At 39.8% G+C, this 27399-nt stretch overlaps 2 protein-coding genes across 3 annotated transcripts; one reads left to right on the top strand and one right to left on the bottom strand.

Moving 5' to 3' along the window:
• Positions 1 to 1038: 1038 nt before the first annotated feature.
• On the top strand, positions 1039 to 23532 carry LOC123764766 (centromere protein X). Of its 2 annotated transcripts, XM_045752874.2 has the most exons (5): positions 1039 to 1228; positions 3596 to 3679; positions 8672 to 8782; positions 10561 to 10610; positions 23313 to 23532. In XM_045752874.2, exons 1-4 carry the CDS (start codon positions 1214 to 1216, stop codon positions 10573 to 10575), a joined length of 225 nt encoding a protein of 74 aa, XP_045608830.1. In that variant the 5' UTR covers positions 1039 to 1213; the 3' UTR covers positions 10576 to 10610; positions 23313 to 23532. The 2 variants fall into 2 exon arrangements, with proteins under 2 accessions (XP_045608830.1, XP_045608829.1); XM_045752873.2 differs by lacking the exon at positions 23313 to 23532 and having other exon boundaries at positions 1040 to 1228; positions 10561 to 11980.
• LOC123764764 (isobutyryl-CoA dehydrogenase, mitochondrial) lies at positions 10847 to 26977 on the bottom strand. The gene is made up of 9 exons (XM_045752869.2): positions 26063 to 26977; positions 24722 to 24822; positions 24104 to 24273; positions 23269 to 23455; positions 21714 to 21822; positions 19005 to 19169; positions 15619 to 15716; positions 13499 to 13651; positions 10847 to 12984 (listed from the first exon to the last, which is right to left on the bottom strand). The coding sequence occupies exons 1-9, from the start codon at positions 26223 to 26225 to the stop codon at positions 12829 to 12831; spliced, it is 1302 nt and encodes a 433-aa protein (XP_045608825.1). The 5' UTR covers positions 26226 to 26977; the 3' UTR covers positions 10847 to 12828.
• Positions 26978 to 27399: the final 422 nt, after the last annotated feature.

The following is a 27399-nucleotide window of genomic DNA, read 5'->3' as shown; positions in this document are numbered from 1 at the left end:
ACCTAATGTCCCGCAACTCTGATGAGCCTGTCGGTCACCCAGACGGAATCACGGCGAATCCCTGGAAGAAAGGTAGACAGTTGGTGTGGAACTACACTTGCGTTTCAACTTTAGCCAACACCTATGATGACTTCAGTGCTACACAAGCAGGAGGTGCTGCTAATCACCGGGTAGCGGCCAAGTTACGTAAATACAGAGACCTTGAGCACCACTACAATTTTGTCCCCATTGCCTCAGAGACACTTGGTGCCTGGGGTAAAAGTGCTGCTAGTTTTTTGAAGGAGCTGGGGTCCAAGCTAATTGAAACAACTAGAGACCCTAGAGCTGCCAGTTTTCTCTTTCAGCACCTTAGTGCGGCGATCCAGAGAGGAAATGCTCACTGCATCCATGGTTCCTGCCCGCCATCTGAGGAGCTGGAGGAGCTATACAACTTGTGACAAGTAGCCTTGTACCCTGCATGTAACCATGTTGTAACCCTTTTTGTGTAATGACATTTTCAAATAAAGTTAGATATATATATGTTCCGAACCATAACACATACCAAAAGAATAGGGGTGGTAGGAGAAGAAAATATCAAAGTGTTCAGTGAGGATCCACAAGGTCTTCTCTGAGTACTCTTTATTTTCTTCTCCGAGGCTATGGGTCCCTACACCTGCACCAGAGCTGGTACCTCTTTTAGGTATAAAATTCTAAAAAATAAATGTGAGCGAACCGTCTTGTGTACCAAATGACTAATATGGGGGCATTTCGGTTGCGTAAACCGTAACGCAATATAATAATATTGATCAAATCATATTATATAAAATATATGTTTGTTTAGTTCATTTATTATGCACCCCATACCCATTATAACTGGGCGGTAATTACAGAGGCACATATAATGGGCTCAAGTTACTGAACCCCAACGATTCATTTAGCTAAGCAAGGTACAGTCTTGATGAGCTAGTTACAAAATTTAATGCATATATTGTTACATCATAAATGAACAACACAAATAATAATAACATTCCAGACGCAAAATCATAGAGGTGACAGATTGTTCTGCGCATTGTTAGGAGAGGAGGGTGTTGCCAGGCGTAGGACGGACCTGTACTGTGCTCCTGCTCTCTCAGTACTCTATTATTACTCTAATATTCACGTAGTTATATATTAATTGTTGCAACAAAATAATTAGCATCTAAGGTGGCATAGTATCACGGGAGAGGTGTTGACCATGAAGTTCTCTGAGGTAAGCATTACGTTAATCATATTCGCGCAAATATTCAAATTAACCTTTTGTTTACCCTCGTGTTATGGTGATTATAAATGTTTATTATATAACAATTTCCAGATGTTGTCTTCACACTACGTATAACCCAAAATCCCTAGACAAATACTGTAACCATAATTTACCTATACATATATAGGTAATATATACAATTTGTTTGTTCCCTAAATGAACACAACAAAAATTTGTTTGTTGTATTTGTGGACAAATCCGCAAGGGCCTTTGTGGATTTGTTCTTTTAATACATCACACTATTGTAATTTCTGTGTGTAATGAAGTAAGGGTGAAGAGGTAGAACGGCCTATTGACATAGCTCGAGTGCATGGGGGGAGTTGTGTAAAATCCTGGTTTGTGTCTCGGAGAGGCTGCAGGATCCAAGTAAATTCAGTAATATTTCTGGCTGCAATTCTTATACCGTGTCGTATCTCGGTCGATTAAGGCAGCGTCTGGGATGCTCTCGGACGTAGGTTCGAATCCTTGTCACGGCCCTTGTGGATTTGTTCATTTGATACGTCACGCTATTGTGATTTCTGTGTGTAACGTCTAACCGTTAGACGTTGAGATGTAAGTCTTGGCCTAATCACACACTCAGACCTTGACAAAGCACTCAGGAGAGTGCAAAAGATTTTATGTATATTCCTTATGTAAATTTCACAAATACTCAAGTGTGGGTTTTTATTCTAAATACACATAGGACATAAGAAGATTGTATTGTAAAAACGTACGCAAGGTGTTTCGACAAAACTTGTTTTCCAATTGTCAAACCCATTTATATCATTAGGTTAGGCAGTGTTAGGTCTGGTTGGGTTGAGTAAAGATAGGTAGGTTTTAAAATCTATTGGCAAACTCTATGGTACGAAGTGACCGTAACCGGCCCATACAGGCAGATAAAAGTCACATGGTTCCTACTTTATGCAACCTAACCAGGCTTAATACAGCCTAACCTAAGCTATCTGAATTTACCTGAGGGCCACACACTAGCGTCCTCAGTAAGGACAGGAAGCCGGTGGCTTGTCAAAGGTCTCCTATTTGCCCTAATGATTTTTTCCAGGTGGATTTTAACCCTTAGACAGTGGCTATGGAGAAATGGTCATACAGTATATTGTGCCCCCACACTAGGCACAAAAAAATCTGAGTAATTTTACAGGTTCAATAATCACAATAATAATAATAATAATTTATTCACAAGAATGTACGATGGGTTGGTGAGATTACCTAAGATTGGTATTTGTACATTCTTACAAAGCCACTAACACAGCATTTCAGGCAGGTCTTTAATCTAACATATCAGGCAAGATGAAAAGGTACATTGTAGCAAGGTTTTATATCAACAAATAACTACAATATAAATTGACAAGAGGTGATTACACTGGTAAAGATATGTATTAAGTACTAATATTGGGGAAGTTCTTACATTTTTGTAAAGCCACTAGCACACACACACACACACAGCATTTTGAGCAGGTCCTTAATCCATATTTTCCCCAGAATATAACCTGCCAAATTGTTTAACAACAAGGTACCCTTTCACTGTTGGGTGAACAGAGGCTACAGTTAAGGATTGGCACCCAGTCAATCCTCCCCAGCCAGGATACAAACCCAGGCCAAAGTGCATGTGAAGTGCCGGTGGATGAGTGCTTTACCACTGCGCCATGGGGATTACAAATTCATAATTCACTAATTGGAACTGCAATTCACTCGCCAACATCTCAAAACCAGCCAGGCTCTTACATGGCTGGTTTAATCAGTCATACATCTGGCAGCATTGTAGGTTCAACTGCTCACGGACTCAAAAAGTACTTTTTATCTGCAATATACCATGTTCCACTATCCAAGACCACCCTGGTCATAACACCAACCATTTCTGTCTTGCCCAGGGATAGAACTCGGGATCCCCTATCGAGTCAGGAACCAAGTCACTGGTGATATACATCTATATTGCACATTTGTTTCTGACATGGCTCAAAGAAAGTCTTGCAACCTACTTTGGTGTTATTTTACCTGGATGTCATCCAGGAATAGATTCAAATACTGGTGTATAAGGCAAATTGTGATACAATGGTTGCAGGCTGCTGGTATGTGATAACATAATCAAATAGTATACAAGGAAAATGAAATACAATACAATATATGGGGTTTAGGTTAACTCCATTACATCCATGTAGATGTACAAGTAGTATAACCATATTTTCATCATTTTTATGAAAACAGATAAAAATAACTAAAATTATATAACAGCACTACCCTGTGGATCAATGTACAGAATAATAGTAGCCACACTTTAAGTGTTAAGTATTAACTGTCTTACATAAATGTACTGCCTTTCAGAAGCTGATTCAAGAATTCATGAAGCCACACTTTGAAAACAACAAGACACGTATCAATGCAGATGCCACCAAGTTGGTTGCAGAGGTAAGGTATACTTTATAATATTGTATGTAAACTACACACAGAAATCACAACAACGGCCGTTAACAGGGTTCGAACCTACGTCCAAGAGGCTCCCAGATGCTGCCTTAATCGACTGAACTACGACATGGTAAAAGAATTGCAACCTGGAAATCGTCCCGATTTACCAACGGTTCCTACAGTCTCTCCGAAACACAGACCAGGGTTTTACGCAATTCCCCCATGTAAATCGGGATGATTTCCCGGTTGCAATTCTTTTGCCATGTCGTAGTTCAGTCGATTAAGGCAGCGTCTGGGATCCTCTCGGACGTAGGTTCGAACCCTCGTCACGGCCCTTGTGGATTTGTTCATTGTATGTAAACTGTTCCCATTTATTATATGTGACTTCTTGCCACATATGGTTTGCTTGTCAATTAACTTTCCAATCTATTTTTTCGCCACACTAGAAACACTAGCGCTATAAACACAGAAAAGATGACATTGCAGTATTTCTAGGGGGAGCCCCTTGTGGTTCCCTGAAGCTATCTTTCTGAGATGGCTTCTTACTGAAAGGTCACATCAGCCAAAACTAGTTTTGTTTGGCTTATCAGGGACCAGAGCCTGAACCTGGCCCTCTCCCAGAGGAGCAGAGAACAGGTGACAATCTGCCACCTCACCAAACAGAAAAAGTCTCCAGTCAGAGCCATTTTACAGACAACTAGAGGGTTTACAGAAAATGAAGCCTCGGAAACTGCCAAACTACTACAAACGAGTCACACAAAACAATGGATTCACTCAAACGAGCATGAAACTCGTTAGTACCAATTACCACTACCAGGCAGCCTAGCCCCAGCTCCTCAAGTCATTTCTGCTCATGATGGTAGTGTCACTGCACCAACTTGTAGTGCTTCCAGTCATGCCAGCTCATGGGCAAGCCCAAAAGCTTCAATACACACAGAAATCCCAATTGTGTGATGCATCAAATGAACAAATCCACAAAGGCCGTGACGAGGATTCGAACCTGCGTCCGAGAGCATCCCAGACGCTGCCTTAATCGACTGAGCTACGACATGGTCAAATGGAGTTGAAACCAAAGTTCTACTGAACTTACTGGATCCTGCAGCCTCTCCGATGCACAAACTAGGGTTTCACACAACTCCCCCCATGCACTCAGGCTATGTCAATAGGCCATTCTCCCTCTTCGCCCTTACTTGGGAGAACTCGCCCAATAGGGAGAACGGCCTATTGACATAGCTCGAGTGCATGGGGGTGGGGAGGGGGTTGTGTAAAACCCTGGTTTGTGCCTCGGAGAGGCTGCAGGATCCAAGTAAATTCAGTAGAATTTCTAGTTGCAATTCGTATACCATGTCGTAGCTCAGCCGATTAAGGCAGTGTCTGGGATGTTCTCGGACGCAGGTTCGAATCCTCGTCATGGCCCTTGTGGATTTGTTCAAAAGCTTCAAGCTAAGTGCTGGTGATATGAACTTGCTTGTCCTGTGGAGGTCATTTGCTCTTTGTAGCTTTTTGTGCATGTTTTGATTCTGGCTCGTGTTGTTGTTGAAAACAACAACACAAGTAGTCTACTATTCATACTAATTGTGCCAAAAGTTACATGTAACATTATCTTGGTCAGTTAAAAACTTGAGAGTAAAGAAGATTAGCTTTTTGAGAAAATCAGTAGGGGGCCATAAGGAGGTTTTGAATCTATGCTGTGGGTAGAGTACAGTACAGTACCCCCAAGCATACGCCTTGGACTACTACACCATGTGTGCTCGGGAGTACTCAGCGTTTAGGTTCAAATCCTCCTCATGGCTCCTACTGATTTTCTCACTGATACATCACGTTAATGTGATTTCTTTGTGCATTTGAAGAGAAGTGTTGGAGGTGCATGCCTGGACCACACCCAGAGTGGATTCATTCCACTTCAACTGACATTCCAGACATCTTTCTCTACAGAATTCTTAGCAAATGTTTAGAAATAGGTAAACATAGTTCCAGTCTAAAAAATGGTAGCCAAGAAGACCCTTTAAATTATAGACCCATATCATTAACAGTGGTTATCTTGAAGTAATTTTGAGATGATTTCGGGGCTTAGTGTCCCCAAGGCCCGGTCCTCGACCAGGCCTCTCTTTTTTTTTTTTTTTTTTTTTTTGTTACACACCCCCAGGAAGCAGCCTGTAGCAGCTGTCTAACTTCCAGGTACCTATTTACTACTAGGTAACAGGGGCATCAGGGTGAAAGAAACATTTTGCTCATTTGCCTCCACCGGGGATCGAACCCGGAACCTCAGGACTACGAATCCGAAGCGCTGTCCACCCAGCTGTCAGGTGCCCAGACACAAGGCGTGATAGTCACAACACTAGAAAAACTAGCTAAAACCATATGGGTAGAACACCTGGAGAGTAATGACATAATAATAGACAGACAGTGTAGTTTTTGAACTGGAAGATCCTGTGTAACAAATCTACTTAGTTTTTATGATAGAATATAGAACGAAAAGGCAATGTAAAGGATCTGGGTGTACTCATGTCGGAAGACCTTACCTTTAAAGAACACAATAAAGTAGCTGTCACAACTGCAAGAAAAATGACAGGTTGGATAACAAGAACTTTTCACACTAGAGATGCTATACCGATGATGATACTTTTCAAAACGCTTGTGCTCTCTAGAGTGGAGTACTGCTGCACAATGACAGCCCCTTTCAAAGCTGGAGAAATTGCTGACCTGGAGAGCGTGCAGAGATCCTTTACGCTAGAATCAACTCAGTAAAACATCTAAACTATTGGGACCGATTTAAGAGCCTAAATCTGTACTCCCTTGAGCGCAGGCGGGAGAGATACCTAATAATTTACACATGGAAAATATTAGAGGGGCTGGTCCCAAACCTGCACACAGAAATAACATCACATGAGACCAGAAGACATGGCAGGATGTGCAGAATACCCCCGTTGAAAAGCGGAGGTGCAACAGGTACTCTGAGAGAGAACTCTATCAACATTAGAGGCCCGAGACTGTTCAACACGCTTCCGCTACACATAAGGGGCATAACTGGCAATCCCCTCACAGTGTTCAAGAGAGAACTGGATAAGCACCTCCAAAGGATACCTGATCAACCAGGCTGAGACTCATACGGCAGGCTGCGAGCAGCCACGTCCAACAGCCTGGTTGATCAGTCCAGCAACCAGGAGGCCTGGTCGACGACCGGGCCGCGAGGACGCGAAGCCCCGGAAGCACCTCAAGGTAAGGAGCCACAGAGATTCTACAGTAAAGGGATGGTTGGGTTGACTTTGTCTATCTGAACCTAAAAAAATACTTTTGACAGAGTCCTACACAAATGGTTGTTTTGAAAACTGGAACATGCTGGAGAGTTGACAGGGAGACTACTGCTGACATGGATGAATTTTTTTTTTAACTGACAGAAAGATGAGGGCAGTAATTAGAGGCAATGTATCTTACTGGAAGAGTGTTACTAGCGTAGTACGACAGGATTCATTTCTTGCACCAGTAATTTTCATCGTCTACATAAATGATCTACCAGAAGGAATTCAGAATTATATGAACATGTTTGCTGATGATGCTAAACTACTAGGGAAGATAGGAAACCTAGATTATCATGCCCTTCAAATGGACCTAGATAAAAATAAGTATGTCAAACATCATGTGGCAAATGGAATTAAATGTGAATATATGCCATGTTATGAAATGTGAAACAGGTGAAAATAGACCACACTCAACTTACAAGTGGAAAGGCATTAAAGAACTCTAACATAGAAAGAGATCTAGGGGAGATTTTGGATAGACTATCACCAGAGGAACACATAAAGGTCATTGTGTGCAGAGCACATGCATCACTTTCCAACTTCAGAATCGCATTTAATTACATGGTGAAATACGAAAGAAACTATTCATAACTTTTGTGAGACCAAAATTGCAATATGCAGCAGTTGCATGGTGCCCATATCCTAAGCATCACATCATTAAACTGCAAAAGGTGCAGAAGCATGATACAAAATGGCTTCCGGAACTGAAAAACAAGAGTAACAAAGCCAGGCTGAAAGTGTTAAATATGCCAAAGCTAGAATATAGAAGAAAAAGAGGTTATATGATCACCCTTGCTAAATAATAACAGGAATCAACCAAATTGACAAAGAGGAATTCCTGAAACTGGAAACTTCAAGAATAAAGAGTTCACAGATTCAAGCTAAAGGAACAAGGGTGCTTAAAAAATATTAGAACAAAAGTAGTAGAAAAACAGAGTGGTAGATGGTTGGAACAAGTTAAGTGAGAAGGTGGTGGAGGCCAAAACTGTCACTAGTTTCAATGCGTTATGACAGTGGACATCTTCAAGAGAAAACTAGATAGTTTTCTCCAAGGAGTGCCGAACCAATTGGGGTGTGGTGGGTATGTGGGCCTGCGGGCCGCTCCAAGCAACAGCCTGGTGGACCAAACTCTCACAAGTCAAGCCTGGCCTCGAGCCGGTCTTGGGGAGTAGAAGAACTCCCAGAACCCTCATCAAGCAGGTATCAAGCAGTGCTGGGAAGATGGGACACCACAAGCATAACTCTCATCCTGTAAATACACTTGGGTAATTACAGTATATTAGAGGATTGACACACAAAACCGGGGACTTGGGAGGCTGTTCGGATGGACGAGTGTTGGTATAATGGGGACCTCCTGTTAAGATGGAGTGACTGTTTAGCATATTTTCTCATGACAAATTGCAGAGAGCACTGTATCTGGTCATAAAGTGGTGGGAGTACTGTTGTGGATATTTTGCTAAAAATGTAATGGCAGTGATTCATTTTGTTGCTAGTTGGTGTAATTTTAATATTTCCCCAAATTGGTCTCCATACACCTCCATTACATATTTTGATGTTTGCCTTTTGGGTCTAGTGTGACCCTAGTGTGACCCATGTTATGGCTGAAATGTCAGTGAAAATGTACAAACCATTAGTAGTAGTAGTAGTAGTAATAATAATAATAATAATAATACAGTAATAATGTATAATGGCTCAGATAATGCGGCTGGTAGCAACAGAAGGTGCAACACGAGCAGCGCATCAGGCCAAGCAGGAGGGAGCAGACATGGTCACCATAGAACACCTGGAGAAAATTCTTGCACAGTTGGTAAAGTGGTTTAAAATTTGTTTTGCAATAGTACTATGTGTTGCCTTTTAATTTACAATAGTACTACATATTGTAAATTAAAACATTTACTGTTCTGTAATTATTATACTGTTCTGAACTGTAATTTTGTTCAAACGATAAACTAAAATTTGATGCAGGTTTGGCGTACAAGATTGTGGGTATTTAAAAGTTTCTTAGTCTGATAGTGAATATATACAATACAAAAATGTTATACCTAGTGGGACAGGAAGGGAAGGTGCAGGTAGAAGTGGTAATCTGGTCAGGTGATGATGGTGAGGGGATCACAATGACCCATGTTTTGGCCACTCAATCAGGCACCTCCCAGCAGTACAATAGCTTAGCAAGGAATAAAATGATGTTGGAAGTTCATGCATTTCATAATGACTACCATTTCCAATCAATCTCTTCTATAGTATATCTCTTACTGGATTTGGTACCAAGCATTGCCCAGGTCGCCCTTGTAAGGGCATGAGCTTCTAATCCATACACTGGAGTACAATCTATCGAACCCCATCCTTTACTTCCTTGCAATACTGTATATGTACATTACTGTACTGTACTTTAAATCAGAAATATGGACCAAGTGTTTATTATAAAGAAACATCTCAAGCACGAGAGTAAACACTCGGAGCCGATGCGATATTTTTAATTGGTGGAACTCGAACAATGTGTGTGCATTACACTTATTACAGGACATATGAAATAATTTCACACTCCTGATTTTTTTTTTTTAAGTTCATCTTGTGAGCTGCCTGGTGTGCTACCAACTTCGATGGTCACTTGGTCCTGGATGGTTGTTTGAGCTCTGTTTTCTGGGACTTCTACACCTCTCCCCTATGGTCGTTTAATTAAATACCTCTTTAGTGGGTCCCCCCTCTGTACCTCGCTGTTCCCGTCTTAACATGGTGTTAAAAGGAGCCTTGCTTGGGTGATGCAAAAGTGACTGGTGTAGCTGTCTGGGACTCTCGGGTCACTGGGGCTGCCATTTGGTGATGGGGGAGTAGAGCTAACTAATGGTTGTATCTAGAAAACGAGTGTGTACATACAGTAGTTGTAATCAGCTTTGTCCTAACAGTTGCTTATTTTCATGCACCCTACTTTTCTGGTGGTTTTCCTGTTTTGTGGTTATCTCGTATTCCCACTCTCCTGTTGCCAGAGCCAGATTCTAGTCCTGGTCAACAGTAGGTGCTTGTGATTCATTAGAGCCTAGTGTTGTATCTATATTTGGAACATTCCAGATGGGGACCTTAGAGAAGTACAGAGGGGACCTCATCAGAAAGAGGCATTTTATATCAGTCAGTGCTGGATTTTTAAATACAGTACAGTATTCACCATCTCATATTTTAGCATGTTGCTATAAAATATTTGTAGTAAGTAATAATGAAAAGAAAGTGCTAAGCCATTATATTTGAAGAGTTCCTGATATTATTTGATATTTAGTTTTATTCAGCAATGTACTGTAGTTTTCTTTTGACTAATAATAATAATAATTTATTTAGGAAAAGTACATACACAGTTGCAGTTACAGTACAAACATTCTGATTGATTTAAAGATAGAGGTAGTACATACAATACCTAAAGCCACTAGTATGCATTGCATTTCGGGCAACTTATTTAGCCTTTGGGATAAAGTAGGTGTACAGTAGTTGTCTAACATTATTTGTAACTAGTGTTTTAACAGAATTGTAACTAGGAGCTCAAAATATTTTTTTTTTCTGCCATGTAATTTATATACTAACTTTGATTTATATTTTCAGTTACTGGATCTATGAAGTTCGAGATGGTATTAGTAAAATTACTCGTGAAGGTAGGTGTGTTTTCAAAATCACACGTGTTTGCCTAAGAATCATCCATAGCTGGCTGATATTGGATTTGCATAGTTGAAACATGGAAATGTGCAATAGCCTAAGCCATCAGACTGCTATTAATCACTGCAATCTATTGTTAGGCAACTAGTGTTTGAATTAAATGTAGGGACCAATTTAAACTGGGCAGCAATTTGTAATTAAAATTAATTTCTGTAGAAGGAGATGCATATCAGTATGCAGTTTGTACATCTTTATATGAAATAATACACTAAACAAATTACACAATGTTTTTATTTACAAGAGTATGTGTGTTGAAATATTTGATAAATTACATGCTGTAATTCACACAACACATGATAATGTTTCAAGTAATGATTGGTTTACCTGCACACAATGAGTCACAATAATGTGGCTGAGGATATGATGACCAAACCACACCACAAAATGGAGAAATGACAACATATCTACATTTTCTTGTTTGGTCATCATTGGTGTACCTGGTATACTTCATTACAACAATATAGTGAAAATCATATGAACATAATGTACAATGGTGGTGGGCTTTGGGCCATGACATATGGACTAATTGGTACCATATGGGTGAGATTATAGATTGAAACAAAGGCGTAAGCCACCAATGCCACCCGGCTCCTAGTACACGTAACACATGATAATGGTTCAATTGATGGTTGGTTTACCAGGTATACTCCATTACAACCATACACATTTGTGAAAACCATATAAACATAATTGGAATACATGTAATGATGGAATTTTATACAATGACTTCATTAACCTAGTAACATATCCATGAAATGATAGCAGGATTTCTTCATGGGTCAAGGTAAACTCCATTACATCCTTAAATAAGGATACTGTATTAGCTATTATATCCTTATTTCAATCATACATGTAAAACCCAGATAATAATTGTTTAAATCGTTATGTGACTACAGTATGACTAAATCAACATATGATAACTGCTGTCTAGGTGTTAAATACTTGGCATGTGTGTGATTAAAAATAAAAAATTGGAATTTGAGAGGTTTGAAAACAGTGGTTAGTGTAATGAAAATCTGGTTAGAAGATTCAAGACGGGAAGGACTGTAACCAGAGGACTTTGTGGAGCGGTGATAGTGCTGACTCTTGTCTACAAACCATTATCTTTTGAGTGTGAAGATGAATATTAAGAATATAAACAGTAGAAAATCTTAAAAAAAAAAAATATACGAGAGATGTTTTAACTCTAGTTGTGTGATACTGTAAAGGCTGAATGTTTCTTATTAAATATAAAGGATCATTATAATTTAATTTTGTAAATGCATTGTGGCAGATATGAAAGTCAGGTTTATTAAATATTTGAGATTTATTTCTGCGCTTAATTTACTTGCATACTTTAAATTAAAGAAAAAAATACGAGTAAAAAATATACATTTTTTTTTACTTTGATAATATCAATCACAGAAGGTAATATTTATATAACATTAAAGTAGCTGTTGTATTGGAAGTATACTCAGTGCTTTAAAACCTCAGGTAATAATTATTGTATAAATTGTAAATTACATTGAGCATTTTCATTCATGGCAAGGCATTGGTATGGAGGAAAATGAGTAAATTTGCAAAATGTTATATTTGTAGATATCTTGATATCGCTCATTATATCATTCATACTATGCTTGAAGTGAGGTGATACTTGTCTTATGTCAGTCATTTACAGTAGTACAATATTGCTTTACAAGACCAGGTGTGCAGTGCAGTCATATACAATAACATTCATTCACACTTACAGATTGCTTCCACCTAGCCTGTTCCTTAATATATTGTGTGCAATCCATATTAAATCCTTTGGCCTCACACATTCACTATGGCCATCCAACTTCCTGGCTTTCCTATCCTCAAATGGCACTTGATTACATCCTTTACTTCTCATTTATTTATTTATTCATTCACTTAACCTAGCTTTATAAACAGCAAGAGTGAGAAAAATATACAGACTTTTGCACCACACATTGCAATTCTTTCTGGTCTGTAGTAATACTATGCAATCATATAACAGGATTTGGAGGTACATATCTACAAACAGATTCCTACCTGTGATATATACTTCATATATACAATATATGTTTTCACAGTTAATGATGATTTAACATTACCTGAAATTATAACTAGAAAAGTAGTAATATCACTACATCTTTCACTACAGTATTTACACAAATCTCAATCAGCAAGAACATGACGTGCAATTAGAATCCGCATGACTTCGTTGGTTCCTTCTAAAATCATGTGAACACGCGAATCCCTTAAGTACTGCTGGACACTGTAGTCTTTCAGGTAACCATACCCTCCATGAAGTTGAAGTGCCTCATTGATTATCTGCAAATATTATAAATTATAAACACATTACAGTGTTTCCATAATATTCACTGAACATGTGTTAATCCAAAATGGTGTAACATTTAAAATGTAATTTGCTTAATCCCTGCATAGCGCCTTAAAGTGCTTGACGACGCAGCATTGCGTCGTGGCTGGAAGTCCATCTACTAAACGGACGACTCAACATTGAGTAATCACCGAGTGAAAGTGTTAATTAAGAGGTCCTACGGTACTATTGCCTACGTTCTAGGAAGTTATTGATAAAACAGCTCGGAAAAGTTTTAAAATTTCCTAAAAATTGTCTCATAATTTTTTCTCTTATAATATTCAGTACAGTACATTTAAACTGCATTGTTTATATTTTGTATATATACACTGTATACAGTATGCTCAAGATGTGTTTACCATTAGTGTTAACAAAATTGGCTAAGACCTTGGCAGTCTGGAACCTTGGTGAGATGGAAGAGGTCCAGTCCAACTAGTCTACTCTATAGAGATTCACTATTGTGCTTACATTAAAGCATTTTTCTGTAGTGTAATATTTTGCCATGGAGCAGAGGACAACAGCATCTGGATGGTCATCTTGCAGGGCTTGCGCAGCATTCCGGACCAACAAACGTGAAGCTACTAGTTCAGTTGACATCTCTGCCAGGCGAAACTGACTGTTCTGAAATGCAAAGACCAAGCATTAAACTGTACTACATCTTTTATTTGCAAAAATAATCACAAAACACACATGATTCGGTTATGCACAAGTATCCACTGGGAAAATGAAATGAAAATGCCTAATGTTCTTGTATTTCAACACATCAAAGAATATAAACAGAAGACATGAGTTTGGGATTACTGTACTGTATATATCCCACTACACCCAAGTAGATGAAGATCCATAATAATGGAAATGACATGAAGGTGGGATGATTAACAGGGTATGTCATAATTCATGGAATGTTCTACACATACAATTATCCTTTACATAATTTTATACCTATCACAAATCTTACCAATTACAAAGCTATCTAATTTATATAATCCTGGACTTATAACATTATTTAATTCACTACTTTTGATAAATGAAGAGTCAATATTATTTCTTTCAAAAACTGATTCACATACCACAAATTTGCATGAATCAATCCATGATTGGAATTGTTTAATTGACTAGTTCAGGGAAGTAACCACTGGATGCATGCAGTTTGAAGCACAAAAGCCAAGTAAGTAATTATCAAAAGAAGGCACCAAGCCGGGAGGCTATGTAGCACCGTCAAAAGTGCGGGATATTCAAAAGGCACTAAATATCACTAAGGATGCAAATACAAGAACAAAAGCGCATAAGGCGAACAACATCATAGGCATCCAATTCACCAAGGACAATACTGAGGGTCAGGTGACCACAAGGGACAGTTGGGAAGCAAGATGCACGCACATCCTGGAAGTCAGAACGTTCAACAAGGATATGCACGACAAGTTAAGCCGTGAAAATGCTAGTCTCTGGAGGCAGGCGACATATATAGGTGCAGTCAGGAAACACAACGAAGTAGCCTACACTGCCAGCAGACTTAGATCCATTGGGGAAGATGGAGATGGAGCTGGAGTGTGAAGAAAAGTGAGCAAGAAAAAGGTGTTTTAGAACTAGGAAGGGTAAAAGCCTCAGTCATGCGTCTTTGCACCCGGCATCAAAAAGCCTTTTGATGCCGGGTGTCCCTAAACACCCAGCATCAAAACAGAAGAAATTGGAAAGAAATAATAAAAAAAGTAAAAAAGTCAGTTGGAAGTGACAATCAGAAAGAAAAAGAGGGGGGAGGGGAAAAAAAAACATAAGAGGAAAAAAGCCATCCAGCACAATTTGTAAATGTAAAGATGGCAGCAGGAGTATAAGGCTTCAAAAGAACAGAGGACTGCCCCCATGGAGCATCACACCCCGGCAGCCGCCCACCAAGCCCCCCTCACAACGACAACAGGCTGGAAAGGGAGTGAGGGTATAAAAAGCTAAGTCCACACAAGAACATCAGATAAGAAACATGCACATAAAGCTTATATTATAATGGAACAATATACAGGCAAATGATATACAAGACAAATCTTAAGACTGGTTGTCACATGGCTTAGGAGCAATGGGATCTACTGTGAAAGATGATGACCATGGAGAACTACTGCGATGCACTTGGCAAGACATCAGTGACAGAACTGAATGGCAAGCTGGCAGAGAACCGAGCTCCTGGCTGCCTGGCAGAGGTGATTGATACAAAAGGGTTCGAGCTAGTTTCGAGGGAACTGCTTTATTTTCATTCAATCGTTTGGAGAGTTGTTTGGCAGTTTCTAGGTTGTGATTCTTGCGAATCCAGCCAGTGTCTATAAAACATCACTGACTTTCTGGATGCTTTCCCAGTGAAATGATACAATGTTATTTGCTCTCTGCGCCTCTGACGGGAGCCAGGTTTTGGATCTGGTCCCCATTAGGCCAAACAGAATTCCTGCAACTGATGTTAGTTGTAGTATGGAATAATTTCAGCAAGATAACTATAGGGAGCCGCCATGGGGCTTCTCCAAAAAGTGAACAAGTGCATGCATGCAAGGGATAAAGAAAGCTTGCAGAAATATAAGTGGAAACTTATCAAAGAATACATATCAAACCTGAAAACTTGAGAGAGGTTTCCCAAACTGCTTTCGAACTTTGACATGGTCAACTGCAGCTTGTATACTTGCTTGTGCTGCCCCTAATGAGCAGGAAGCTGGAAAATTTTTCAAAGCATTAGTTGTATCTTTTAAAATATTTGTAATCATTGGATTTATTTTTTATTAAGGAAAAAGTCATTTTCAGGCTTATATAAATATTATCATATAAGGTTATGTATTACAGAATTAGGACTAGGCCTCTCCACTTTGCTGGAGTGCCTTCATAACCATTAACCCCTACACTGCTCTAATTGATATCTACGATTACCTCCTATACTGAACTCGCCAAATTTGTTAAGGTGTTTAATGGGTTAAACAAATAATAAAAATTTGTTAGCTACATCAACTATTCTACCACATGCATAACAAAGAATAGCTTAAAATGTCTAAAAACAAATCTTGTATGCATCCACACAGGAAATCAGATCAACCAAAGAGACAGAACTTGTACAGAATACAAGAAGTTATCCAAAATCATATTATTCATGCAAGACAAGGAACATGAAAACACAGGAGATAATCTATCTTCCTAAAGGATGAAAATTATCACATTATGATGGATGGCAAACAGTCCACACACATATTTTGCATTGTTATTAGTACAGGAGAATCTCACTGCCTTCTCTGTAACCCTCTTCATTACTGCCCACAGGATGGGTATAGGGTGCATAATAAATGAACTAAACTAAACTTGCCCCTTTTAGTGAGGGCATATAATGCAAGAAATGAAAACAAACCCAAGATGCAGTTTCAATTTTAACAGTTGTTATAATGGGTTATAACAGTTAATATACTAGCATCAAAGTGTCGCCCCTTATTATCATGCGATCAAACTTTCAACTAATTTCTGTCAAATCTGGTTGGCTCGGAGTTACCATATACTGTATTGGCAAGTTGCAGTGTGTGGAAATATCCCAAATATCCCAAATCCCTAATATCCCAAATGCACCTTCATTGCCATTCATAATAAAGCTGGTTGAAAAATCAAATATATCATTACATCAACGCTCTTTCCTGCCAGATCTTCAGTAACTTCCTGAGCTTAAGCACTACAAAGCCTTAGTCAATTGCACCAGGCCTCTAAGAGACACTCATTTAGAAACAAATTGACGAAGGAGGCCCTGAAAACCAAACAAATAGAAGCCAGCCAAATTGGTTATCCACCAGAAGAACAGAAGCCGTTGAATTGGAAGTGGCAAAAAAATCCAGCAGAAGCTTTGCAAAGGTATCCATGACAGGATGCAAGATCCTATACTATCAAACCAAGTCATATAAAGCAGTTGCAGATTAATGGGCCTAAGAAGGCAACTTTGTTAAGACAGAAGCTCAGTACTGACAATCGACAAGACACCCAAGGGTGAACAGGACCCCTAAACCTAACAGATTGCAAGATGAAGGCAACAGGAATGGCCAGTGGAGTCTAAAAAATAAAATCACACCCTGAAAAACTCTAGACTGCATTATCAGGTACAGAATCAGAAGGCAAAGTTGTAACCTGGCTGACAAGATTTACATGATAGAAACCCAACAGGGATACCTGGAGAGGGTTCTGGGAGTTCTTCTACTCCACGACTTGTGATAACTTGGTCCAACAGGCTGTTATTTGGAGCAGCCCGCAAGCCCACATATTATCCACTACAGCCTGGTTGGTCCTCAGATGGGGGAACAATTGCTACTCATCTGACACAGGCATGCCAGGCACTAGGCAAGCATCTCCGCTAAACAAACAATGAAGTTCTACCTGTAACCCTCAAAGAAAGAGGGCATATGCAACCACAGATAAGAATTATGCATGCATGCACCCTCGGCTAAAGCATGACGGCTCAATATGCACTAGGATCAGGACCAGGTATGATGGGTATACAAGGACACTGTCAAATGTCTGTTTCTTCCCGTCAACAAGCCCTGCATTGGGGAAAAAGTTACATCCAATATCCAAGAAGTAAGATGATTTTAGAAGAAACTCAATCTGACCCCAGGGAAAATAACCATGTCCCCAACTAGACTGTAATATGAAGTTTAGGCACAGGCAAAGTTGGTGGCCTATATGAGATACATATAAATGAACAATAACAAAGGACTGACCTCTGCAGAAACTAAGATTTAAATGGTTCCCCATTGTTGGGGAAGGCAGCCAGCACCAACACTGAAAGCATGAAGCAGGTAATTGGCCCAGTCAGAGAGATGTGCAGCTAATAACACCAGCCTGCCACCTCAGTGAATGAGGTGGCAGGCTGGCCCAGACCCAGGGTGACCTGGGCTGCCATCTGGTGGCAGTTAGGTGTATCACAGTGTGTTTATTTCCACACCAATGATCGTTTAACTTGTTTACCGCGAGTCCTTCGTCCTAATGTCCTTCAAGCAGTAGCACCTGTTCTTACTGATTCTCAAATTCCTTGCCTACCTGGCTCTCAGTAGCCAAGGGTGGGTCTCAGAGGCCTCATGTGATTGGTTAAGGCTTGGCAGTACTGTATCAGGAAATAGAGTTGCAAACTGGTCTGGGTGTATAATTAATGAAGTCACAAGTACTTGATATTTATTAATGTTTATGAAAAAACAAGTAAAATGGAGAGAAACATCATTTAATATTGTTTTACTACATAAACAATAATTGCAAAAACAAATAAGTTCATGAAAGTCATAATTAAGCAACTTATCACCAGCAAATTATTTATATATATATATTCTTATTTTCTTTAATAAAATGGTAAAATACTTATATCTGAACAGGTAAATTGAATATAAAAATACAGAAAAGTATAAGACATGGAGGGATCAACCCACATTATGCAACCCGTTCTCGCAAATTTAATAAGTCAATATTGACTTATTAGTTGCGTGCATAGGTGACATACTAAACATAATAGTTTCCCTTGAAAAGCTTCATAGAAAACACCGACCTTACCTAACCTACTTAGTATGTTAAAATAAGCATCTTATAGCTTCGTAATTACAATTGTTACTTAACCTATTATAGGTATAGGTTAGGTAATAATTGTAATTACGAAGCAATAAGATGCTTATCTAAACCTACTAAGTAGGTTAGGTAAGGTCGGTGTTTTCTATGAAGCTTTTCAAGGGAAACTATTATGTTAAGTATGTCACCTATGCACATATTTAATAAGTCAATATTGACTTATTAAATTTGCGAGAACGGGTTGCATTATCTGTCTCTCTCTAATCAAAATATATACAGTACTGTATAGCAAAACTAATGTGGAATAAATAAATCTACATTTTATTTTATCTTGTAGAACATCATCATATATTTAAAATCTTTCTTTTTTAAAATCCATTTCTTAAACTCATAAAGATCGTTATCGAATCACACAAGAATAACTTACCTATATTGATGCGGCCTCCATTAAGGCCCTTCATGGCTATGTTGAAACCCTGGCCTTCATTCCCAATAATATTTGCAACTGGCACACGACAATCCTCTAAGATCACCATCCGCGTTGGCTGTGAATTCCACCCAACTTTTTTTTCCTTTTTGCCAAAGCTGAGGCCTGCAAATATTAAATTTCCATACTGTATTACTGTTTCATTAATGTTATTATTATAAATTTTAATTCAAACACTTAATTATTGTGGCATTCTTTAGAGCTGCTAAGAACACAACGTTTCCATCATTTAAAGTAAAAGTTACAAATTATACCAAATAAAACAGCCCCACATCTCAGATGACTTTTTGCATATTGTACAATATACTCAATTGCATTCATGCCCTCTTTATAAACTGCTTCCACCCAGCTTTGTCCATTATATGCTGTATTCAATGCATGACTCACACTTGCTCCATGCTTCCTCTCACACACACTCACCATTTCCACACACTCACATACATCTGTATGTGTGTAAAGGTGTTAACAAAGTTAAAATTCTTAATTGCTTACTGTACAATAAGGTAATCATGTACCAGTAGCCTTTGACTTTTATGAAATTACAATTTGTTTTTTCCCACCAGTGTCTGAATTTATTTCTGGACGCCATTACCAGACAGAAAAGTAGCAAAGGATTGGATTTGAGCTGTGTCAGGAACAAATTTACATGCAGATGTAAATATTACATTGTACTTTACATTACTCATTACTTTTCTGGGGGTAGCCCCATGAGGCTCCCTAAAGCGATTACACTGATTCAGTGCCATCAGTCGCCGAGTTCTTATTGGCCCATCGGGGACCACGAGCCACAACCTGGCCCCCATCTAGAGAGGCTCAGAGAGTGGCAGCACTATGAACACCGTACATTTAAAGGTATTCACGTCTGCCAGCGCCAGGGAGAGCACCCAGAAAATCAGCAAAACAAAACAGACCACTGCATGGTTAGAACGAGACCGCAGTCTCAAAACTGCCAAAAAGAACTCCCCCAACAACATACACAAACTATTGAAAATTTGTGAAACTAGTGTGCACTAGAACACACCACCTCCCCGTTTCATTTGGGGTGAAGAGGGAGGCAGGCCGGGCCAGCCGGTTGCCTCCATCATAGATTTTTATGATGATGGAAACCATCCCGGCCCACTGGGGAAGGAAGGATGTCAGGGAGCCTCCGGGGCTCACCCAGAAATTAGCGTTTCATTACATTCAATGCTGCTTTTCTGAGGCTCTCTGAAGCTAACTACCCACAGAGAAAGAAGAAACGACAATCACTAGGGAGGAGGAAGCACTGCAGGGAACAAGACAAAAAGAAACCAACGGCCATGAACTGAGAATGACCATTATCGACAGTCATCCAGACAATGAACCACAGGAGAACAACTCAAATAAAGCTGGTGCATGGAGCCCAGAGGAATCCGAATCTTACTTAGAGCAAGCAACGACCCTGAGCGGTTTGGAGAGCGTGGTCATTAAACCCCCAGCCCAGAGCCAAGGTGCCCGTAAAGACATCAAGTGAGAGGGGGCGTAGGCAGGCGACGGAATTGAATCCCAAAAAGCCCGAAGAGGTGGCCGGCAATGATGTAGCTGGCACCCAGCAGTTGCAATGACGGTGAAAGGAGCAGAACTGGAGATACCAGAACAACCCTCTAGTCACACTCTGCCCAGCAGGAAAACCATGCATGCAAAGTTCAGGCTCCTGCACAACCTGTCAAGAAACCATTGAATCACCTGGGGCTGCCTCAACACCAGCAGACAGTGGTGCTGCTGCCAAAGGAAAGTCGCCAGAGGAAGGGAAAGTGAAACTGACCAAGAATCTCTCATGAGGCCCAGCAAAGGTCGAACCTGGAACAGAACCAGTTGGGACTACTACCAGCTCACCAGGAATTTTAACCCTGTAAACTGTGAAAGAACCAGTTTTCTGGCCACCTCACCAGGAAACTATCCAGAAAGTCAATAAAGCATTCTGGGGTGACAGAATGTCACTCACTCTCTGAGCCTAATGAGGGGACCAGGTCCTGACTTTGGTCTGCAGTAGGCCAAACAGAACTCTGCGACTGCTGAGACCTAGTAGATGGGAGTAATCTCAACAAGACAGCTTCAGGAAGCCACTGAAGCTCACCCAGAAAGGTTTCATTACATAAAAAAAAATTGGTATATAGGTGTGGTGACAATTTTGATATATATCTGCTCTTTGAGGGCTAATATTGAGGCTTGGAGGGTTTGGTGTTCTAAGTGTGTTACCACCTGGCAGGGAGCACAAGTGACAGACAAATACTTCAGCTCAGTTAATAACTGCCACAGACCTGGTCCAGGTCCCCGACAGATGCTCGTGAAGCAATGGATCCTGGTGCAGTTCTTAAGTACTGTATGTCGGATAGCTAGGCATGTATCTAAAGAAGCTGCAAAGGGGCCCACCAGAAAGTGGCCCTTCCTTATATTAAATAGTAATTTTTCCAATACAGTACAGTATATCTAAAAAACTCAATCCTACTGGGGTAGTTAGATATGGAAAATAACATCTGCAAAGGGTTAATGATGATATTGATTGATATTGATGCTGATGTATAATAGTAATGATTGATAATGATGATAAAAATGACATTTAAGGCAATGGCAGTGGTGATGAGCATTTTATAAAGTGTCAATATAGTAATAAAAGCAAGCAAACTTTACCTGGTGTTCCCTTTTCCACAAGCACACACGAGATTCCTTTGGGCCCCTCACTTCCTGTGCGGCACATCACCAGGTAAACGTCTGCATCACCTCCGCCACTAATGAATGCCTATCATGAAAGAACATCTTCATTCAGTTGCAACATTAAGCTTATTGGTGTTCAATTTAAAAAATAATAAAATAAGCTTTGTGCATTACCTTTCATTGCTTCCTATGGACAGGACAAAGTCAAGACAGAGCTACACACTGCACCAACAATGCAGGGTCAGTTTCAACAAATCTCTACAGCATCTTATTGGTACTAGGAAGCACTGGAGAACATTCAATCTAGCACCGAGAACTCCCCATACAAAACATTCTTAAGGACTCAAAATATCCCCCCCCAGCACTCGCAAGATGAAAAATGATTGCTAAGTAGTGCTCTGATAACTCGTAGTGGTGAATGTTAGCCTTCATATTGGATTTTGTCACCCCCTGCCAGAGTTACGGTTATGTATCACCAGAGTCAAACCACGTGGCATATGAAATACATATTGAGGCTATGTGAAATACTAAAACCATAATATAACATGTGCATGAAGTACACTTACAACAACATGCATGTTGAAAGATTCAAGAATGCATTCTATGGATATTTTGTAAACTCTAAATTTGGATTAAAATAAAAAGTGAAAACTATGAGGTCTTCCTTCTGGGATACCTCATGAAATAGCTGAGTGTGACAAGGCAATCCAGTCACACAAGTCAAATCTTCCTCTCACTCATGAATGACTGAATCACTGACAGACATGGGTGTCTGTTGCATGGGGTGGCAACACCTCCAAAGTCAGTGAAACACTAGTATTGAACATGACATTCATTTGACAGCCTTTGGGCTGAAGAAGATGGAATATGTCACTATTTGCAACAATATTTGTGAAAAAAATGCAGTAGTTACAACAAGAATTAATTAATGAATCCACTCCTGGCCTGAGATATCTAGGATGAAGTCTGAAAGTGGACTTGGTCAATTCCAAATATGCTACAAGCAAATATTGTGGTTCAATTAATAATTGTTTACATAGGTTAGGATTGATGTTGCAAATATGATCCAATTAGTTGTTTGTTTCGGTACATTTTACCTTTCAGGTAGACTTTTCTCTTGGTTATTGTTGTGGTCTTAGACGCAACCCCTACCTCCCCAGACTTTCCTCTCCCTCTTTTAGGTGGCCCATATTCTGGTACTGGTCTCTGGTAGGTACTCATAAATTTTTAGAGCCTGGTATGATACTGGAGGTTTGACAGGTGTACCAGTGTGCAGCTCGGCGAGATAACAAAGGGAGGCCCCCTACCAGAAATATTGCCGACAATGCAATAGATAAAACTCTTTAATATAATTTTTTAAATTTTACATTAATGATTTTATAAGAGATATTATGGACAAAGAACATCATTGTGTGATAGTGCAATATTACTGCACATTTCATCTAACATTTTGAGATTTCATAAAAGAAACAAAAGCCTAAAGTGAAAAGAAAAATACATTTGCTGACAATTTAGTATATGCCAGCCTCACCTTCGAACCATTAAGAACAAGGTCTTCTCCATCTCTTCTTGCAGCTGTTGAGAGGGAGCCGGCATCGGAACCTGCACCGGGTTCTGTTAGACAATATGAAGCAAACTTTTCCATTGAAGCTAGCCGAGGTATCCAGTGCTCTCGCTGAGATTTATTTCCAAATTCATCAATCATCCATGCACACATGCTGAAAGTATAAGATTTCTGGTACAGTATGTTATAAATAATAATTATTAAAACCAAAATTTAATGTACATAAAAGTATGAAGAGCTTTCTTATTCCCTTAAGCATACTTAAAAATCATCAATGAATAAGGTTTAAGACAGAACAAAGTGTTGACAATGTAGAGAAACACCAAATTGAGTCAGCTTTACTGATGACTTACAAACTACCATGGTAAAAGCCAGAAGGTAGGTGGTACATTCTGAACAGTATTTTTATACTTTACAATGGGAATACAGTACAGTACTCAGAAGATTACTGGGCAACTATTCACAGTGGGAATAGTTGGGAAAATTATAACTCTGAGTTCGAATCCCGGGCGGGACAAATAGTTGGGTGCATTTCCTTTCACGTAATGAGTCTGTTCACCTAGCAGTAAGTAGGTACTCAGGAATTAGTCAGCTTGTTGTGGGGTTGCATCCTGGGCAGGGTCAGTAATTCGACCTGGGTGGGGGACGACCTCAATATAAGCCTACCGTGTATGACACTGGCTGCCTGTCACCCGACACAATGAAAAATTATAATAATTATTATCAAATATATATATAAACAGGCTGCTTGTCCCTGACAAAACTAATTATATACTCTAGTTCACTTTTCATGTTACCCTACTTGTGAATACTGATGTATGCTGTGGTGGAGGTACATCCCTGTGAGAGAGCTTCAAATATAATAGAGGCATCGAGACGACTCAGTCCTGTACCACCAAACTCCTCACTGGCATATATAGCCCCAAACCCAAGGGCAGCAGCTGCTCGCATTGTGTCTACTGGAAACATCTCCTGTTAAAACACAAAATAAAATTTAAAATGAGATTAAGTTTTAAACTACCAGTATATATTAAAACAGTGTTTGTGCAGAAAATCTGACATTAATGCAGAATACGCACACAAAATCAGTAAAAGATAATTGAAATTTATACAGTATTATGTTATACAAAATATAAGCTTGTCTTGTGCATAGATAATAAATCTTGTAGATTTTTTTATTTTGACCCTCAGATGCTCTTCCCATCTATTTTGACCCGTCTTAGCTCTACTGAAGGGCCAAGATTATGGTAAAGGTCCCCAATAAGCATATATGATTCAAAGGGCCTGGTGAGGAACCCTCCCATAAAAAATAATTTTATAAGGCACTCAAGCCCTAAAAATAAATAGCAATTAAATAATTTAGAATTATAACCAAAATACATTATGCAATATCAGTAATTACAATGCACAGCTTCCTGACCTTTTCATCCCACATTGCCATGTTAGGCAGCATTTCATTTCTAGCAAAATTTGCTGCCATCTGCTGGATAGCTGTCTGCTCTTCTGTGAGACCTTGGGAAGCTGGAGATGAAAGTATGGCATTAATAAAGGCTGTATAGTTAACTTGTTTTAGTGTGAAAAAAACTATTGAATGTAATGAAAAGTCAATTTCTGGGTAAACCTTGTTAGCTCCCTAAAACTATTATCGCCAATGTAGGTGCCATCAGTCATGACAACTAAATCGGAGTTATACACCCCCACTGGGGACCCAGTGCTAGGACCTGGACCCCCCCCCCTCACAGAGATGCAGAGATCCATGGCATTTATATATTAAGTTATTAATTTATGCAATCACTGAGGCAGCAGATCAGCGAGTCAAATACTGTACAGTAAATCACTGCTGGCTGCATCTGAGACCTGCAGTCTCAAGAATGCCATAGAACCCCCCAAATAATGTAAACAAATGCAGACGACGAGTCACAATAACGTAGCTGAAGATATGATAACCAAACCACACACACACCAGATGAGGTGACAACGTTTCAGTGCATCCTGGACCATTATCAAGTCAATCATTATCATAATCAACTTGAACCTCCCCAAACACAGGGGATTATCACAACCCTCCCCAAAAGGAGCTAATGTCCAAGAAGGGTTGTAGGGCACCCAAGGACCCTCCATGGGCTCCCTCCCTGGTCCCAGAAGCCAACCATGAAGGCACCGTGGCAGAGGCATATTCTATGCCCAATGTTTGGGACAGAAAGGCATCATCCCAAGTTGGAGGATCGGAAGTAGAGAGCAGTTGTAAAGATGCTCCTTCACAAATTTAAGTCTTCTGAATTTATTTCCAACCTTATTTTTGCAGTATTTGCAAATTAGAAATAATGCTGTTCAGTCCTTTATCTTAATCATATATATACTGTACATGTGAAGAGGACAGAACAGACCTGGGGCACTTCACTTACAACAGCTTTCCCACTAAAACTCAACTCCATTTATGCTATGTTTCCACTATATTTTATTTAAAATAAAAACGTGGTTGCAGTTTCTAATACTTTTCAGTATGCCAAGGATCATCGTCACTTCTAAACTAACAACTCTCGCTCTGGCATGTTACAGTTACTATGTCTCTAGTTGCACTGCAATAGTTTTACTAAATAAATGAGTACAAGGCATCACTTACTACAGTACCTACAAAAGGTTCTATTATTTAAACGAAGAAATTTAGAAGCTACAAAAATATTACTAATACTGTTACGTTTTGTTTGGCAGATATTTAATATAGAAAAAGCAACCCCCAGTTTTATCTGGTAGAACTCACAGTGTAGGGAAGTGACCAACCGCCTCCGTGGCACCATTACAGTCGCCGCTAGTGGTGCCATGTTGCTGACGAGGCCCCCCCACTGGGCCTCACTCCTGACTAGCCTTCCCTGCAGGGCCCTCACCTGCCTCGCACATCCTCTCAGGCTCAATGCCACCATCATATCTTTTAAGATTAGTGTGTGTGTGTGTGTGTAGATGTCCTCCCTCCAATGGGTGCACAAGTGGTATTGTAGGCTCACAGGTCAATGTCAATGGTTAGGCAAGACTCTTTTGTGTTGCTAATACTGTTGTTGTTTAGGGGCAAAAGTAACAAGTTTCTTGGGATCTATTCATGTCTATCATGCGTGTATTTTGCATTAGGGTTTTTCCTCGCGATTACTCCACGAGTGATGATGTTGGGAGACAGTCACTGACGCCAATATTTATGGTTAGGAAAGGCCTAAATAGTTTAATTAGAATTAGACTTGATGCTTGGCGGTGAGAATTAGATGTATTCCTTCCTCTGTATGATACGTGCAGTTTGCGTGAAAGGTTTCCCTCCAGGTGCCTGCACTAGTGGTGATGCAGAGAAAATCTGAAGGCCGGCGGTGGGCGATGACTGTTGTTGTGATGGCGTCGGATAGTCGCTTTGGTTGCTGTAGTTAAAAACTTTACGCTTTCTTTGGTTGCCTGCTTATTTCATTTTTTTTTTTTGAGTGGACAACTCTCAGGATTCGTAGTCCTAAGGTTCAGGTTCGATCCCCGGTGGAGGAAACACATGGGCAGTTTCTTTCACCCTGATGCTCCTGTTCACCTAGCAGTAAATATGCACTTTTTTTTTTTTTTATTATTATTTTTTACCACAAACGTGGCCACACATTTACAATATGCACCTGGGAGTTAACCCGGCGGCTACGGGCTTTCTGGGAATGTGTAACAAAAAGGAGGCCTGGTCAAGGACTGGGCCGCTGGGACGCTAAGCCCCAAAACCATTTCAAGATAGGGCCACCAACACATTTGTGACCTCGACGAGGACAGGAAGTCGGGGGCGTGTCAAATATATCCTCATTTGCACTTATGACCTTTCAGTTTTCACTAATTTGTATATTTTCGGTAAAACAAACTCGTAATTTACAATTCCCAATATGTGCAATCACCAAGAATTCCGCTAAAAAAATAACGCTCGTCATTTTTCCGAAAGATCTCTTATTTTGGAAACTAGGACAATTTGAGCAAAATCTGACCAACCGCAGTTTTCACCAATTTACATATTTTCGGGATAAAAAGTAGTTTATAAACTACAAATTCGTGCAATCAGCCTGAATTCCGCTCGTCATTTTCAATATTCATCGTATT

The sequence above is a fragment of the Procambarus clarkii genome, chromosome 48 (assembly GCF_040958095.1).
Source record: "Procambarus clarkii isolate CNS0578487 chromosome 48, FALCON_Pclarkii_2.0, whole genome shotgun sequence".
NCBI classification, from domain to species: domain Eukaryota; kingdom Metazoa; phylum Arthropoda; class Malacostraca; order Decapoda; family Cambaridae; genus Procambarus; species Procambarus clarkii.
The sequence above is the reverse complement of the archived record's forward strand: the minus strand, read 5'-3'. Positions and strand labels throughout refer to the sequence as shown.